This window comes from Sturnira hondurensis, unplaced genomic scaffold, assembly GCF_014824575.4.
Source record: "Sturnira hondurensis isolate 20B ecotype Veracruz unplaced genomic scaffold, ASM1482457v3 Scaffold0001872, whole genome shotgun sequence".
Taxonomy (NCBI): domain Eukaryota; kingdom Metazoa; phylum Chordata; class Mammalia; order Chiroptera; family Phyllostomidae; genus Sturnira; species Sturnira hondurensis.
This window is the reverse complement of record NW_028074503.1, coordinates 33,380,470-33,398,760: the sequence shown is the minus strand read 5'-3', so window position 1 is coordinate 33,398,760 and position 18,291 is coordinate 33,380,470. Positions and strand designations below refer to the sequence as shown.

The 18,291-nt window shown below is 44.1% G+C and overlaps 1 protein-coding gene across 2 annotated transcripts; it reads right to left on the bottom strand.

Moving 5' to 3' along the window:
- Positions 1-1,557: 1,557 nt before the first annotated feature.
- Positions 1,558-11,121, bottom strand: SERPINB12 (serpin family B member 12). 2 transcript variants are annotated; one of them, XM_037037070.1, is made up of 7 exons: positions 10,954-11,121; positions 9,609-9,743; positions 8,805-8,945; positions 7,415-7,532; positions 4,034-4,176; positions 2,950-3,117; positions 1,558-1,996 (listed from the first exon to the last, which is right to left on the bottom strand). In XM_037037070.1, exons 1-7 carry the CDS (start codon positions 11,119-11,121, stop codon positions 1,592-1,594), a joined length of 1,278 nt encoding a protein of 425 aa, XP_036892965.1. In that variant the 3' UTR covers positions 1,558-1,591. The 2 variants fall into 2 exon arrangements, with proteins under 2 accessions (XP_036892965.1, XP_036892971.1); XM_037037076.1 differs by having other exon boundaries at positions 9,669-9,743.
- Between the last annotated feature and the right edge of the window lie 7,170 nt (positions 11,122-18,291).

Below are 18,291 nucleotides of genomic sequence, written 5' to 3'. Positions count from 1 at the left end.
ATGGGATAAGTTTCGTGTTATTTTATTGAGTAAAAGAAAAGACCAAGACAGTGGCTTGGGGAAGACAAGAGTACAATGTGAGCAACGTGCATGAAGTTGGCATTCAGCTGTGGAACAAAGGAATCCATTAAGACAACTACATACTCCTTCCCCCTGCCTCCCCAGGTACAGGAGCTGTGCCGCAGGTTAATGACACTGTAATAAAGAGAAATAAACAGCATCAGGGATGAAACCACACGTGTTCTGGGCCGCTCCAGGAAAAACTGGCAAGGGTGGGTGGAGTTTGAAGGGGAGTTATGTATTAGATCGTGTATGGAATCACAGGGAGGACTTGGGTTGGAGTAAAACAGAATGTCCAGAGCCTGGGAATTAAAGAGTTGGCTAGTCAGCATAAACGAATCAACTGTTTTGACATCTCCTTTGCTGTGCTTGTCCTGCAACATTGCTGGATGGAGGAAACTGAGCTAAACGAGGACGAGTTCTCGCCCTGGAGTTTCACACTCTGGTTGGTTTTCTAGCAGTTACGGCAGCGCCTCTGCCTGCCTTATTGAAGGGTCAGTCTTGCCGGTGGGAAAAGATCAAGGAATCAAGATCTCCCAATCTCGCGTAGCTGTGCTGGAGGGTTACAGTGCATTTCTCCACCTGTGGCCTGACTCTGATGCTCCAAACAAAGAAAGTAGATGAATATACAAACCCAAACATGGCCAGATGCACAGGAAATATTCTCTGTGCAAAATAGGTGCTAGTTGGTGCAGTTTTACACCTTTGAGCTCTCGCTGAAATTCATCCCCAACCCCTGCTTCCTCCCAAGGGAGAAGACCCTTCCAGCCAGCAGAAGATAGAAGAGGAAAACACATCTTATCCAGTGACGCACCACAATTTTTTAAAATATGTTATTTATTTATTTTTAGAGAGAGGGAAAGGGAAGGAGAAAGAGTGGGAGAGAAACATCAATGTGTGGTTGCCTCTCATGTGTCCTCTATTGGGGACCTGGGCCTGCAACCCAGGCATGTGCCCTGACTGGGCATCGAACCAGCAATCCTTTGCTTCACAGGCCCGTGCTCAACCCACTGAGCTACACCAGCCAGGGCTCTGCCCCACCATTTTAATTGCCATAGAAACAGAGCCAAGTTTCCAAAACACATGCAATTTAAACATTCTCCCTTGCTACCCATGTTAAAGTGGTTTCTGAGTTTGCCATCTCCTAAAAGTGGTCTAATAATTTGAACTTTCAGGGTTCCCTCATGAGGAGGTAGGTAACTTAAAGTCAGTATCACTGTCAATGATGTTGACCTTCAGGTCACAGAGGGTGAACATTTTTTATGTGCTCGAAAGCTCAGTGTGGTGAGAGGGGAGGGAGGGAGGGCGCAAGGGCCCTTCGATGCTAATGGACTTAGATGAAAATCAGCTACAGGGTGAGAAAAAGAGCAGGATGAAGCCCAGGCCAGTGGCTGGAGGAAGGGAGCATGGCGCTGTGATGAAATTCCACCAGCTTTAGATAGTAGCAAAAGCACAAGAGGCCACGTTGGGCCAGGGGCAAAGTGCACTGCCATGTTCTCCCAGCTCCCCGGAACTAGACAGTGTGTTCCTTTCAAGGGGCGCAGAACCTGCCATAGAAGAGAATGGTTTGGGTTTTGTTGTGTCTGATGAAAAAGAGAAAAGGGCGATCGGCGTTAAAGGTCTCCCAGGACGGTGCAGACATTACGCTGCCAACAGCCCCACTGGCTCCGACGGCCTGGGTGCCATTTTCATCCACCTCCACGAAGGTCTTATGGACGACCTTCGACAGGTACAACCTGGGGTTTGGAGAGATCCCAGTGAGATCAGCCTTCTTTTCATCGAAGACATCCGTGATGCCCATGTTTTGGAGAATAGAATTGAGATCGTAGCTGTCTTCCAGGGTGAACTGGGGGAAGGAAACAGCTACCCTTTTCTCTGACATATTTTCAGAGCTGCTCCAGGCCACTATTTTTTCATATGTGATATTTCTTTCAAGCTGCAAGAGAAATAAAAGAATGGCTGAGGGTCAGATTATCAGCCTGCAAAGAAAGCCCCAATTACTTCTCAGGGCCTGAGAGGACATCAACAGTCAGTAACAACCTTCAAGTTTTTCTCCTACACCTCAACCTACTCTGATTTCATTTAAATCTCCTCCAAGAAAACCTCTTTTCTCTATAGGAGTTGCAGAAAAAATTTGACTTCCAGTGTTCTTTGGGTCTGACAGGCTAGCGTTCAAAGCCCAGCAAAGCTTAGCTGATTAAGCTGGGTGAGCATGACCAAGCCTTGACATTGGAAGTTCAATCTCTTCTACAAAACAGAGATAAGACCATTAGGCTCTTCAAGGATTAAACAAAATAATGTGGTTAAAGTACTTAACCTAGTGCAGGCACATAATAAATTTTGGATAATGGTTATTACTATAATTACTATCCAGTGTTTCTCTCTCATTTTCTCCCTCCCTGCGTCTCTCTCTCTCTTTTCACCCCACGGGACACGTAGCTGAGCTTCCACAGCCTTCATTAATTCCCACATCACAGGCAATCTATTCTAGTATCAGAACCCCCACTGCCTTCAAGTCACAAGCACCCTGAAGCAGAATTCGGCTACAGTCTTTAACTGAGCTACAGCAAGACAGTCTGCACAAGAGGCCAGCAGTCAGGACATTCAGGGGAAGGAAAAGCTCTCATCTGTAGCAATCCTCAAGTTACTCCCCATCCATAAAGAATGCAATGAGATTAGAGTGGAAAGCCTTTGGCCTCGGTGTCTGGCATTTGCTCTTTTCTAGCAAATGAGGAGTAACTAGGTCATCGGATTCAGAGTCTCATGGATTCTTTGCTGAGCTCTGACTGCTCGGGCACCGGCCTGCCTCGGGAGGGTAGGTGGTAGATGGTGTTCTCTCCGAAGATCTGCAACGAGACATGCTGGAGAGACAGAAAAATGAAGGCTTACCTCCTGCAGGCCCGCCAGGTTATCCGCAGAGCGAGACGGCAGGATGGCGAACATGCTGAGCTTGCCCTGGATGTACTGCATTTCAAGGATCTGTGCTCTCGCCTCCTCAATGAAGCCCATTCTAAATACACCCTTTTGGTTCATCATCTTCACAGTCTTTTTTTCATTCTGTAGTGAACAAGGAAGAACGTCACAGGACTGCCGTGATAAACTCACAAACTCACCCGGTCCTTGACCTCCCTGAAAACAGAGGTCCCTCCAAATGAGCAGGGCCTTCGCCAGATGTTCTGAGCCACACCAGGGACCCAGCCTATGAGTCACGGGCCTGTGGTCAGTTGGCCCTGACTGTGCCAACCCCTCCTCTTCCTGTGCTTTTAATGGTCCCTCAGCTCTCAGGACCATTTGTTGGTAGGTTGTCGGTCGGGGCGCCTACCCATAGCCTCGTTGCCAGAAGCAAGCCCTGCAGCTCTCTCTCCGTCTTTCATTCCTCAGCTACCCCGACCTGGTGGCCTCATATGACTACTGTCCCCACTGGACCAAATCCCCCCACAGCGCCAACAGGACCCTGGGTTAGATGCTGATCATCTACACAGTAAATGACACCTGTCCCTCAGACGGGTGTTGTCTGAGGATGGGATCATCTACACAGTAAATGACAACACCTGTCCCTGGGGTCTGACACCTCCATTTCCTTCTATTCTGCAGCCTGGAGGCTTAGAACATGGGTCTTTTTAGGCCCACACAGATGTGAACCCTAATGCATGGGTCTGGCTAGGTAATTTCGCCTTTGCATTTTTTCCCCTCAGCTCCTAAGTGGGAGTAATAATAATAACAACCATTTTCATAATGTGATTTTAGGGAACAAATGAAATAACAAACAGAACATGTTCCATGTAATGCCTGGCACACAAATGCTCAATAAACTTCAGACACTGATTTTTGGTAATAGCAAAAGTATTCTTGTTATCAATGTAAGCTGCCGCCCAGAGGCTTAAGTCTCAGATTTGTGTGTACAAACAGCAAACTGTTCTCAGTGGAAATGGCCAGAGGACCTTCTAGGAAGCCACGTGGTCTGACATAGTACCTCTTTCAGCGAGAAAGTTGCATCAACCGTGTTCTCACTTTCGAAGTATTTCTCCCACTTGGCCTTGAAGTACACGGCATTCACCAGCACAAGCACAGTTGAGTTGTTAATGGTGTCCTTGCTGAAGAGGTCCTTGATTTTACCTAAGAAAGTTGTTTTTCCAGAGAATACCTTGAATATGAATCGCACCAAAAGCATTTATGTACACAGATTTTTTTAATGCCCCTTAACATCCCCAAAGCTAGAGAGTGTCTCATTCAGGAGCTAACCCCAGAAAAGTAAACCACCAGACTCCTGGGTGGGTAGGAGTGGAGGTTAGGTTGGGAGCTGGGGAGGGGGCGGGATCCAGTTCAGAGGCCGGTCGCTGAGGGACTTTCTCCCTATCGCTGTGAGTGGAACTTGGCTTCAGCTGTCACATGCCCTGATTTAGCCTTCAAGTAGCGATCCTGCCACCTGACCACATTCTAATGTCCTGGAGAAGAAGGACCATTGTGTAAACTTTCTGTCTCACACACTCATCAGAGCAGCATACATATGCTTACATATAAACAAAACTGCTTGTAAACGTACAAGGCAAGGATATAAAACCTGTTTTATAAGGACTTTCCCATGGCCTCTCTCATTCCATCCGACATCAATCATGAGAAATAGATATTATTATCTCTTTGTTATTGGAGGAAAAACTATAGCCCATGAGAGATGAGGCCACACAGCCACAAAGCAGGAAAGCTGGCTGAGATCCATCCTGGGACTGTCCTTTCCACTCTTGGCTCAGCTCTGGGCTCCTTCCACAGTAACCCCTCCCGAAGGCAGACTGGGAGAGCCCGTGGCCAGCTGGCAATAGTTCATTTTCAGCACACATCCTTTTCTGCCTCGAAACACCAAGTCACCAATGCCATCACTTGAATGCGTGCCTAGGCCTTAAGATGAGAAAACCCTTCCACCTCAAAAAGATTTCCACTTAAATCTCATACTAACGCCTTATTTTGTCATCATCTACTCTGGGGGAGTTAACAAAGAAGAAACTAAATATTCGTACTTTAATATAAAGTTTTTTAGTGAACCGGCTTTCCTCTTGACAACTGAGTGCAACCCTGAAGGTATGGAAGTTTTTGTGGCTTGGGAAAGAAGTGAGGAAACATAATTTTGGAGTGTGGGTATCTCCCCCAAGGAAAGGCCAGGCCAGGGGCAGCCCAACGCAAAGCCAGTGTTAGGACGAGAGGAGATGGGGCATTTCACCACGCAGGAGAATCTTTGCTTGAAAAAGTGCATTAAAACCTTTGACCTCTGTTGTAAACAGACTTGAATGGCATGCTAGAAAGGTGATTTCTTTATTGGCGCTCATAGACTCTGCTTTTCACTTTAGATTTTATTTTGTTTTTTTATTTTTAGAGAGAGGGCAAGGGAGAGAGAGAGAGAGAGACATCGATGTGAGAGAGAAACATTAATTGGTTGCCTCTCGTACAGGCTCCAAATGAGAACCAAACCTGCAACCCAGGCATGTGCCCCAACCAGGCATTGAACCAGTGACCCGTAGTTTTGTGGGATGATACCCAACCAACTGAGCCATATTGGTCAAAGCTGCTTTTCGTTTTAAAGAATTAAGGTGTCGTGTTAAAATGCTATGAGTCATTCCTGATGACTCTTAGACTCTCATTAAACAATCCACACTCTATACAAGCATTTGGTAAAATCCTTTTGTCTACCACTTAATATCTCTCAAGCCATCCACCTCTCACCACTGCCATGGCCACCACATGATCCAAGCCACCAGCACCTCCCTCCAGGTCTTCTGCAGTGATGCTCTCACTCTGCCATTGGCACCTACATCCATCCATCCACTCCTGTCCACCTCCAATCTGTCCTCCAGTCTACGATCAGAGATGTCTTTTAAAAGACATGCTCCCTGTCTTCAACCTCCTCTGGCTTCCTTTTGTTCTTTGTTCACCACGTAAATCAATTCTGAAAACTTTTACACTTGTGTGGGTTCTCACTAGGACAATGTGACTTTATGTATTAATTATCAGTAAACATAAAACACTGAAACAGATATTGTAGATTTAAAGCTCCCTACACCTCAATTAAAGAATAGTTTTTAAGCATGCTAAATTATTTTTATTGTATGCTAGTTATTGTAAGTCCAGGACATGGGGTCCCAAGTATTTCTGATGTGACAGAAAAATCCCAATGCCAGTGGATATTTTAGAGGAAAGATGAGTTATTATTCTATGTTTTCAGTGCTGAAAAGCTTGGCGTGGCTCAAAAAATGGGAGTGATCATGCTCTCAAAAGGACATACTAAGCTCTAACGAAAGCGTGCACAGTGTCAGAAATATTGAAACAAGAAGCAGAACCTATGAGAAGGAAATATCCAGAGCATGAACCTATGGGTTCCATTTACTAAAGAAAACACGAATTATGGCATTTTATGGAAGGGAGACATCTTACTCCATCATTTTACAGATGTGGCTCAACCAAGATCATTGAACTAATTTAGCCTCCATCAGCCCCAGTTTCCTGCAGTTTCTGTTTTGTTTGTAATGCAAACATCACAGCAGTGAAGAACCCTGTACTTCCCCAAGTTAAGTTCAGAGGCAAGAGATAGGCAACACATAGAGACTGATACTATTCTGAGGTAGCACAATTTATGTCTTTTTTGGAATAGCCATGCAGTGAGACACTGAAGAAAACAGAAAGGAGACAATGAAGAGTAGAGGGTACACGAAGTTCAGCGCTCAGAGGGGTCATGGCTAAGGACTTTGGGAGACAGGCAGGAGTGTTTGATGAACGGGCTGCAAGCAAGTTAAGCAAGAAGGCCGATTTTATTTCATTGTGACCCGTGGCAGGGGGAGGGGGGTGTTGCTCATGTTCACACAGTCCATTTAAGAGACTTCCATTTTGCTGGGATCTGGATAAAGGTGGGAGGGGAGTTTCATATTTAAAAATAATTGCATTTATGGTGAACTCCAATTTCACCACTCATCCTTATCGGTAAATCCCCCTTCACTCAGAACACCTGTGTTCTAGTGAAACGCTGATACAAATGTGGCTTTTATTATTTCCACGTCCCTCTGAATAACTAGATTCTCCTCACAAGCTCCTTACTGACCCTTCAAAAGAAATGGATGTAGTTAACGTCCTGATGGGCATGGTGCTTGGCTGAAAGGCATGGCACCTATATGATGGAGCAGGGAGTAACAATCAGTAACTGTTGTAGCTAAGCATTTTAACTGTTTGAAAGGCGCACGAGAAGCCCTGGACCCGGTTACTGGACCCGAAGCACACGGGGGCGTCTGGTCCCTGACAGGAACCTGAAAGCGGGCCCACCCGGCCACTGGGAGACGGGAAGGAAGGCCGGGACCGTGCATCGGATCTTTCTTACCTTGGGACTGGGACTCCACCCAGAAGTTAATCTCTTGTCTGGACTTCTCAGTGTCCTTCCGGAAGTCAACACTTTCGATGGTTGTGTGATAAAATTGAACCACACCATCTGAGTACTCCTGTCAAAGTAGAATAAAAGGGACATAAATCATAGGGTAGAATCCTTTAATTATGCTAATAGTTGGCAGCTGCGCAGTTATGTGCCTCGTCGTTCACACCGGATGCACGTCGGCCTCTGTCTACTCTCAGAGGGTTAGCCTGAACCTCTGCGGTTGCTATGGTGACAGCCAAGCATATAGCAAACTTATTTAGGGGCCGGTCCACAGGTATAACGGCCTTCCCACCAGGCGTCCTTGCGTGAGGGCATTCCATTTGTGGAAACATTCCAAGATACAGATCAAGTAACTTGATGACTTAACTGAAAAATAGTTTCTATTTTAAAATATTAAAACAGTTCAGTGGTTACAGAGTTTCTGACTGAGGGGTCAAAAAAGTTTCAGAAATACGGACATGATGACTCAACGTTGTGAATGTAATTAATGCCACTGAGTGGTAGATTTAAAAATAGTCAAAGTAGACATGTTTATGTTATAGATATTATACAAATTTGTCAAAAATGAATAACATGGTATGCCCAAACCATTGATGTGTACATTTTTTATTAAGTGAATTGTATGATACATGCATTTCTATCTCAGTAAAGCCAGTTTTAAAAGAACAGCATGTAGAAAATCTCACTTCCATTGTAAGAAAACTGGTTATTTTGGTCAAAGTGGGCGGCCCCTTGCCTTACTGGGCCAGCCCTAACCAGCTGCGGCGCGCCTTCGCCCTTGCCACGCCCCTCCAGTTTACTGCCATGGATGTGGCTCCTTCTAGTGGTGACAGAGGAGACGACAGCCCGGATTCGGATGAAGCTTGCTCTGGGGACCAAGCGCTGTGACCACAGAGGCAGGAAACCTGCCTTTGACTCCAAATCTAGTCTCCTCCTGCTCCACTACCCCACTTTTTAAGGGAGGGCCGTTCCTCTGGGGGGCGGGGAGTGCCTTGGAAGGTGGGGATGGGGTGGGGACAACTGGAAGGGGAGCTGCCAAGTCCCTCTACCAAGTCCCTGGACTGGGAAAGAGGTCACCGCAGAGAACAGCATTACCAAACCCACAGACAGGCTGAAGGCCGTGAGCCACATGACTCTCTTTCCACTCACAAGAAGCCTCATGAACTGTTCCAGCTGGAAACTGGGAGGAGGGCCCCAGAAGGTGTGGGAGAAGAGGCGAGTCCCGAACCTCCCACCAGCCCGCTGCACGCATCCCGTCACAGGTCTGCCTTCTGGCTGGCGTGGGATTTTCGCCCAGTTCGTCCCAGAGAGCTCAAAACGTCGTTCTTGCCCAACTCACCGGGCAGATTGGAAATTCCTGCTCTCCGTAGAGCCGGTTCGCGATGCTCAGGGTGTAATCAGCTTTGATTCTATCTAATCTGGAGAGAAGCTGCCCAAAGCAGTAACTGAGACGGGTACTTCCATCCTCAGAAGACCCCGCCTAACAAAAGAAGAAACAAACTGTGATCTTAATCAGCTCTAAGCACGTCATCATTTGGCTTTGTTACCACGTGAGGACAAGATGGGAAGAAGAGAAGGAAGAGAGCAGGAGGTCCTGGTGGGAGGTCCTCCAAGAACACTGCGTCTGCGGGGCTTACGCAGTAAGCCTCCCCATTTTTCTCCGCATTCAAAAGATACAAGAAAGAGATCATCTTCTCTCCGCCTTTCTCTTCAACTTTTTAAGTTTGAGGGATTAGTAACCTGGAGAATATCATTCCTGTCCCTGGTATGAGACAACCAATAAAAGGTGTGCGTGTCAGTACAGATTTCAGCAAGAAATGAAACAGGCAAATGTAGAGGGGAGATGGTCGGAGTCCCGCAGGTGATGCCCACCACCCCCCTGCCTCTCATTCTCAGCCGGGCCTGGAAAAAGCAGGTGCGTAATGGGGCTTGGAGCTAAGCTTCTTTACCATGAACAGAAGCTGCTAGACCCTACTCTTTAGGAAAGTAGCATACGACAAGAACAAATAAGGCACATAAACAGAAAGGAACTGTGGGCCACACGGGGTAATTGCTGTTGTCGGAGCAGTCGATGATAGCCAGGAGCTAAGCGCCCTCGGTGCCCACAGGACAGCCAGCGTGAGCAACCTGTGAGGGCGGGGGCTGACCGGCTCACCTGCGGAGCGGCTCCTTTCGACCCCTCCGGAGAGCTGTGGGCCAGCACCTCCCTCTCCTGGTCTTTCAGACAGGGGTCCCCCGCTTCGCCTTCACTCTGGGAAACCTCGTTGAAGTGGAGGACCTGCGTGAGGATAGCACAGGGTGTCTCAGACAACATGGACAGCACGAAGTCTGGAGAGCTTCGGGGACGTTTTAACGATGTGACAACGACAGTGACCACGGAGTCAAACAAAACAATCAGCCACAGTTTAAAGGAAAGTGGATATTTCTTCTGACTTGGGTTGTGAGGTGGAATGGAGGAGAGGCCAACTGAGCACCACCCCCACCCTCTTGGGACACGTAACCACCACTGTGACCAGCCTGAAAGGTCATTTGGTGTCCCTGAGCCACGTGTGGTCACTGAACCAGTGTGAATTCACTTTGAAAATACATGTCAGATTTTGAAGGCTTAACATGGAAAAAAAAAAGAATGTAAAACATCTCATGTAAATTTTAATTGAATACATGTTGATCTGATAATATTTCAGATGTATTGAGTTAAATAAAATAGATTATTAAAATGAGTCTCACCTACTTCTTCTTACTTTCCTAATATGGCTACTAAAGAGTCTGAAATCATCCCTGGCTGGTGTAGCTCAGTGGATTGAGCGCGGGCCTGAGAACCAGAGGATCACAGTTCGATTCCCAGTCAGGGCACATGTCTAGGTTGCAGGTCAGTTCCCAGCAGGGGACACGCGAGAGGCAACCATACATTGATATTTCTCTCCCTCTCTCTTTCCCTTCCCCTCTAAAGATAAATAAATAAAATCTTTTAAAAAAGAGTTTGAAATCTCACACACAGATGGATCAAATCCTACACATATCCAATGGTGCTGATTAGCGCTTCACATCAACAGAGTGAGATCACCAGGAGACGCGTTATCCAGAGCCTCACAGACAAGTGGGAGGCCAGCGGGGCATCCACCCCTGCTCAGGGTAGGTTTTCTCCCAGTGCCTGGAGGAAAATATGTCTCAAACCTGACCTGGAGGATGCCAATCACACTCTAAAGCTCAGTTTTGCTAAAGGAATAATATACCAAAAACAAAGTAAATCAAGAACGTAGAATAACCCTAAACGCATGCTGCCTTCATCCAGGAAGTCACTCCTGTGTATCAGAGACAGCAGCTGGGTTCAGAGATAACCCCTGTGCCGTGTGCTAGATCTGGGGAAGACCACCCTCAGGAGCCTGTGGCTTAAGGGGGAGTTGCTCTTGTCACTTTCATTCATTCATTCTACACACAGGGATTAGGGTCCAGCCTAGACAGTGGACCTGGGGTTGCCATGTCTGCACCTGGTCAATCTGATGTGCACTGTCACTTCTGGCCCCCAGGCGGACCATGCCAAGGGCAGCTGAGAGGCTCAGGGGACAGAAGAAGATGTTTTTAGAACCATCGCTTTTGCTTATCTCTTGAAAAAAGTCAAAGCAAAATTTGGAGTTTGCTGCGATGAGACAATCCATCGTGTAACTGATGATGGTCTAGAACAAATGACAAGGGAGAGAGAAAATGGTGATCAGAGGAAAACAGGTAAATAGACAGATCTCATTCTAAATACCCAAGATATAACCACAAACAGTTATTCAGGATGTTATTAAAAACTGGAAAATCAGGTCTTTGTCATCCTGGTGTATAGATAATGACTTTGATAATAATGCAGAGAGGAATCTATTTCCATCAGTGGTGTGAATTAGTTTGCTCGGGCTGCCTTAACAAATTACCATGAACCAGGTGGCTTATTGGAATTTATTCTCCCTCAGTTACAGGAATTTGTTCTCCCTCAGTTACAGGAATTTATTCTCCCTCAGTTACAGAAGCCAGGTGTTCAAAACCAAGGGGTTGGCAGGATTGGTTTATTTGGGAGGCTGTCAGGGAAAACGTTTCATGGCTCTCTCCCAGCTTCTGGTGATTGCCAGGCATTCCTTGGCTTGTAGAGGCATCATCTTTGCTTCCATTTTCACACGCGCTCTTCCCCATGTCCTCTGTGTGTGCACGCAACTATCCCTCTTCCTGTGAGCACACTAGTCATTGGGTTAACACCCACTTTAATCCAGTAGTTTGACCTCATCTTAACCTGACTGCATCTGCCAAGACCCTATTTCCAAATAAGATCACATTCACCATTACTAGGAATTAGGACTGAAACACATCTTTGGGGCACGGTGGTGCACATGGTAAAAGCTCTGCCCAGTTCGTGGGAGAACTTCCTTTATTCAGGTAAAATAAAATCGCAGGATACCATGTCCCCACGGTCAAGTTCCAACCAAGAAACCCTTCTGCTGGCTCTACTTCAGAAAGGTGTCTGTGCTCTCCCCGAATGTTCTGCGACAGAATATATGCCCTTCAAATTGTCACAGGTCATGTCCTTGGTTAAAATCCTCACCTTTTGATTCATTCCCTGTAGGACTGGAGGCACTTTCGTCAGTCCTTGACATTGTCCAGGAGACAATAAGTTTTGAAAGATGCTCAGGGTTTGGAAGTCATGAGGTTGAGCATCTTCACTTGACGGGGTAGAACCGTAGGAACGATAGAACTGAGGTAAGGGGATGACTTTCCCAGAACGGCCCTTGCCCCAACCCTGACCCCAAAAATCAGTTCCGGGGGTGGGGGGGGGGCAACACAATCTTAGGTTAGATCTCACTCTGAACCTATCCCTCTCAAATAAAATGTTTTTTCTTTTGGCTTTTGGCTTTTGGATATTGTGTATTTCCAAGGTGGAAATGTAGGCCCCTTATTTGTGTCGTTATCAGCAGACAGATGGCACAGAGCAAGCATTAAAAAATAGTTACTGCCTTGAACTGAATGGTGTATATGGTTTCAACACCTTCTTCCCACTTTAATAGATGTTTTTAGTCTCTCCAACATGATTCAAAAACATCACCTGAGGGAATTTTAAGAACATGCTGCATATGTCTTTACATCTACACTGGGAAACATCCTTCAAACATGAAATCACTATTTGGCCCCGTCTAAACTCTGATTGCTGATGTAGGCTTTCTCTTAATAGGGCTACAACTTGAAAAACATATATACCATGGGCCTCAGTACTTGTCATTTTCAAACAGACTTGCAATAACCTTTTAAAACAGTCAGGTCCCTCAGAAATCTATTTAGCTCAAGGAATCAACAAAATCCAGTTATAAATGACTTGGTAATAATAGTACCATTTACCCTGAGCCTCCAATGTTCCTGCCACCTCACAAATACTGTCTCCAATTTTCAAACCATCCTGTAAGTCAGAAATTATCCTCATTCTACATCCAACCGTGAAGCGGTGCAGCTGGTGTGCAAATCAGTCAGTCCGGTCTGATTTCCAAGCCGCCATGCCCCCTCCGTCAGCCTGCTGCCATCCCAGGCAACAGCACGGTGCCCTGGAGCACCACGCCCCCACATAATTCACGTTCACAGTCCCCAGCATCACCTCTCACCCACCGCAACTATAGAGGGAGACACTGAGGAAGAATTTTATTCAGGAAAAAAAAAGGAAAAACACTTTGAGAGCAATAAAAACGTTATATTTTTGCCTGTAATGTTTCCAAGTGATTTATCATTTAACCTGTAAAAAAATGAAATGAGGATTTTGATTCTCAAATGTAAATTTATTGTACCAATGGCTAAATATAAGGAATGAGGTCTGCCACCAGTACAATAAATTTAAATTTTGCTTTCACAGTATGGACAAACCCATTGCCTTTATTTTTTCATGGGCCTTCTCACCTTGCTGTCATAGCATATATATTCATAGATATGCTCATTTGTCTGTACATGAAAGACAATCTTCATATTCCTATGCCCCTTATCACTCTGTCAATAAGGTGATTGATTTGACATTTCTGTTGTTCCTTCTAAAACACAATTCTTTTGATAGTAGATTTCACGACTTTTATTCATCTTTGTATCCCATTAATAAATATAAACAGTAGCACACAAGAGCATTAATAAGTATTTATGGATTTGTTTGCTATCATCTGCCTCTTTTGTTGTAAATAATTCTAATATTTGAAATAGTAGATGATAATTTCTATTTCATATTAACTTTATACATTCTGCAGGGAGCCATTATGAACAGAGCTATTACACAGTAGAATTCAACTTTGGATTAATTTTCTACTCTATTAGAAATAATGTAGTTACTAAAATACAGTTTCCTTTATTGTGACAACATAAAAGTTTAGACTACATAGATTTTCTAATAATCTAAACTATTCCAAGAGTAACTGTTCTCTTCAATATAGTAGGAAAAAATATATCCCAAAAATATTTCATGCCTTATAACCTCCATAATTTTTACAAAGCTATTAATAAGCTGAGAATAAACTTTCAACTTCACACAAGTAGATGCTATTCTGCTGGAACTGATTTCCAAACCTGGTTATAACAAACTAAATGATACACAATAGCTAGAAACAGAGAAATGCTTGTGAAAGAGGCAAGCAAAGCATTTCCATCTTACGTTGCTGAAAGAAATGTAAACTCACATTATCTAAAATACAGACATTCTCATTATTATACCATTTTATACTGCAGAAATTAGTAGAAACATATAATCTTCCAACTATGTAAAGATTTTAAAAATCTTTTCAAACATCCACATTTTTAAGAAATCAGACGCCTCTGACAGCTGACCGGGCATTGGAAGCTGAGGGAGGTGACAGACACCACTGTCGCGTTTACCAAAAAGAAATTGCCACGGTTACAAAAAATTCAAAACATCATAAAACAAATCACTCATTTGCCAAAAAGCATTTGACTAAATAAGAACGGCATAGCTTTTGCTTTCAATCCGATCTACTTTGGGTTTCTATTATTTAAAATGATTTTCCAGCACAGTGTTCATCGTTAAGAATGACATCAGGCAACACCAGCATTTACCTTCTTGCCTTCAGAGGTGCTGCAAACAGCTGGCCAGGTAAGTTCCCATCCACACCCTGTCAGGGATGGAAATATATGAACTCTGCCCCTCCCACAATGGCCCTATTCCATCTGCCATGTTGGAAGCCAGGGTCAAATTATCATTGATTGATTAAAGGAGAAAAAAGAAAAGAGAAGAAAAGGAATGTGTGGCATATATGTTTTTAAACAAATACACTCCATGCCTTTGACTAAATTAAATATTTTACTTACCACATTTATATTTTCTTTCCTCTTTCCAATTGAGTGTCTTTATGGGCCCTCATAATAATATTGAGCTACACCTTTCCTCCCAAACCACCCCCACTAGATAAAGGGAGACAGAGAATGATTTTGCTTCATGTGCAAAATCTTGGACACTCTCTGACACCTGAATTTCTATGTTAGTCTACACTTTTTTAACTGATCGCCTCCGGTTTATAGAATGAGCTTGAAGCCAATTTCGAAGCTGGGGGTTTGTTTTCCTGCAGCAGCCTTGTCTCGAGGGTATGGATTACTGTTCAATTTATTGACTAGAACAGCTGGGTGCCAATCAGAAGANAGACAGAGAATGATTTTGCTTCATGTGCAAAATCTTGGACACTCTCTGACACCTGAATTTCTATGTTAGTCTACACTTTTTTAACTGATCGCCTCCAGTTTATAAAATGAGCTTGAAGCCAATTTCGAAGCTGGGGGTTTGTTTTCCTGCAGCAGCCTTGTCTCGAGGGTATGGATTACTGTTCAATTTATTGACTAGAACAGCTGGGTGCCAATCAGAAGATAGAAATTATCAAGACAAACAGAGAGAGAGGTTAGGAATTTCTAGAAGAGAACTAAATTGCCAGGAACTAGAAAAATAATGAACTCCGTACCAATACCTCCAGAAAACCTGCCCAATTTAGCTTTCAGTGCTGTGGCCTGCTCATCTATTTATCCTACTTATTTCCTCAAAAGGCTGTTAGAGCCCTAAACATTCCCACTTTCTTCCTTTTTGTTTATCTTTCCGACCTGACTCCTGCCTTCCTTCCTTCCTTCCTTCCTTCCTTACTTCCTTCCTCTTTTTCTCACTTTCTTTTTTATTGGGCTTCTGTTACAGATAGCATGGGACAAATGTAGTCCACAACTGAAAACAATAAGTTTTAAAATTAATCCAAATAAGTCCTGAGCTTCCTTGTAGTTCTAACATTCTATGGTCCTCATTTTTGTATGAGGCTGAACAAGGCAGTGAGTGAATAGGGCACAAGAGGCGACGGGATGAGCGTCAGATAGAATAAAAACATCGGGAAATGTTGAGAATCAACATGACTTAGGGACGAAATAAGGGTTCCTTCTCGGCCGGGTTCTCTGTTTGACCACTTTCCCTCCTTTTCTAACTCATCAGACAACAATATCTTCTCAGCCCCAACCCCACAAATATCAAGTTAGACATAAGGAAATTCCAAAGAAAACTTTGTGAAGTGGGATACTGCCTTTATAGAGAATATAATCCACTTAAATATAGTCCACTGTATGCTTACATATATGGAGAATATAAGCTGTTTATGCAGCTACTGTAGAAATGAATCAAGTAAAACCCATTTTTATAAGGTAAGATATCGACCAGTGGAAACCAGTAACTGGAAATCAAAAGTATTAGGAACTCTTCAATTCCCAATAACGAACGTAGAAAACAAATAAGCTGTTGATGTTCTTCACCTCGCTTCTTCATTTGAAAAATGCTCATGGGTTTTTTTGTTTACCCATCAGCTTCTAAAAACCATCCTTTTTCAGTTGTATCTGGTCATTGCTTGCGATTTACAGGAGGCTGGAATTTTTTCACATGTGAGTCAATCAAGACTTCATACTACTCAGTCAGTAAGCACTTCACCCAGCACCCCCTTGAGAAAGGGGACCAAGCACATTTAGACCAGGAGGGATTTTCGGTCACCTCCCTGGATTTCTGGCTGTCGTGTTTGTTTGTTCTTGGCTGGTGACATTCACATTGCCTGGGGCTTCTGGATACCTGAGCAGATGCAAAGCTTGTTTGGATATCTCTAATCTAGGATTGTATCTGTTCAGCCTCCCAAATAATTCAACAACCATCTGACAACGTGCAACTCTGAAGCCTGGTGTGGTGCGATTGTCCCATCGGCGGTGATGAAATCCACCACCACGAGCAGCCAAACATTAAAGCCACTGGACAAGTCACTAAAGAGGGCATGGGGTTCCATGGAGCACCTGCTGTGCGTGGAGCAGCAGTTGAGACTTTGTGCACAGAACCTCATCTGCGTGACTGGAGCACGTCATTCTCTCTAGCACAGGGACTTAAAGCATCAGAGAATCACAGCAGGGTGGGAAGGAAGTTTGAAGGTCACTAACCTGAAAGTGCCCTTCAAGGCATGCTAAAAAGTGAAAATAGGGTTTGTGAAAATAGGGTTCATCCAGCGCAGAGTTGGCTGACCCTCCCTAGATGTGTTAGAACTCAGCATGAGGATGAGCTAATCATTTCACCCATTAGTTACCAGTCTTTTTCTGACAGGAATTAGAAATTCAGGGATGCCAGAATGCACTGCCAAATAATGCGATTCAAATCTTCTTGTAAACAGGCTCTGTTCATCCAACTTTTTACATCACAATACTGAGGAAACCAAATGTGTTGATGGGAAAAACATCAGCAGAAAGACTTTCGTTCTAATGAAAAATGTGTCTTTTATCTAAAGTAGACAGTTGAGCTAACACTCACCACTTTATCCTCCCAATTTAGAAGCCTGGGTAACAACATATAAAATACAAAAGGGAAAAAATTCCATTAAAACAACTAAAAGCAACAATAATAAAGACTATAACACAATAAACTTGTTTTAAAGCTTGCAATCACCCTTAAGATTGCAATTACCCTTTCCATAAAGGAAACTGAAGCTTCCAGGCTTGCAAACGATGCCAACTGCCTACTGCAGTGTGACCAGGACACAGGGACCCAAGATAGGCAGAGTCACGAGGTGGCACAGGGAACACAGTGCAGAAAAGGCAGTCCCTTTGCAATCAGAGGGTCTCGATTCTGCTATGAAACCTACTACGCTGACACCTGGAGTTCAATTCCTCTTGAACTTCAACTTTCTCACCTATAAAAAATATAGGAATAATAGTATGGCTTTGCATGCTCCAATGTGTTATACAAATGTCTGTGCTATTATTATAATTACATAGAATTATTACTGCATAAACTTGTTTCATTTCTTAGACAAGTCTATTTTTTCTATCACTGTAATCAGGGCTTCATCCTTGAAACCGGGGTTTGCAAATGATAGCCTGCAGGCCAAACCTAGACCAATGTTTGTTTCCGTAAAGAAAGTTTTATTGACACACAGCCGTGCCCATTCATTGACTGCTATCTCTAGCTGCTTTTACTCTACAACGGCAGAGTCTGAGAGGTTGTGAAGAGATGATATGGCCTGCAAAACCAAAAACAGGTACTGTCTGGTTCTTTTGTGAGAAGTTTGCTGATCCTTGCTTTAAATGCTGAAACAATAATATCTTTTAATTTAATTTTCAATGCAGTTGACACATTACATTAGTTTGGGGTGAACAGCATAGTGATTAGACATTCATGTAACTTACAGTGCTCACCCCCCCCAAGTCTAGCAGCCATCTGACACCACTCACAGCTACTGCAGTGTTACTGACCATATTCCCCACGCTGGGCTTTACATCCCGCTACTGTTCTTGTAACTGGGTATTTACACTTCTTTTTTTTTTTTACA

Excerpts from the sequence above, each read along its gene's own strand:
- SERPINB12 (XM_037037070.1), bottom strand. The coding sequence starts at position 11,121 with ATGGATTGTCTCATCGCAGCAAACTCCAAATTTTGCTTTGACTTTTTT. Across the intron at positions 8,946-9,608 it reads CTCCGCAGGTGAGCCGGTCA|GCGGGGTCTTCTGAGGATGG; the intron begins GCCCCCGCCCTC and ends TTCTTTTGTTAG. Across the intron at positions 4,177-7,414 it reads GGTGGAGTCCCAGTCCCAAG|GTAAAATCAAGGACCTCTTC; the intron begins GTAAGAAAGATC and ends CAACTTTCTTAG.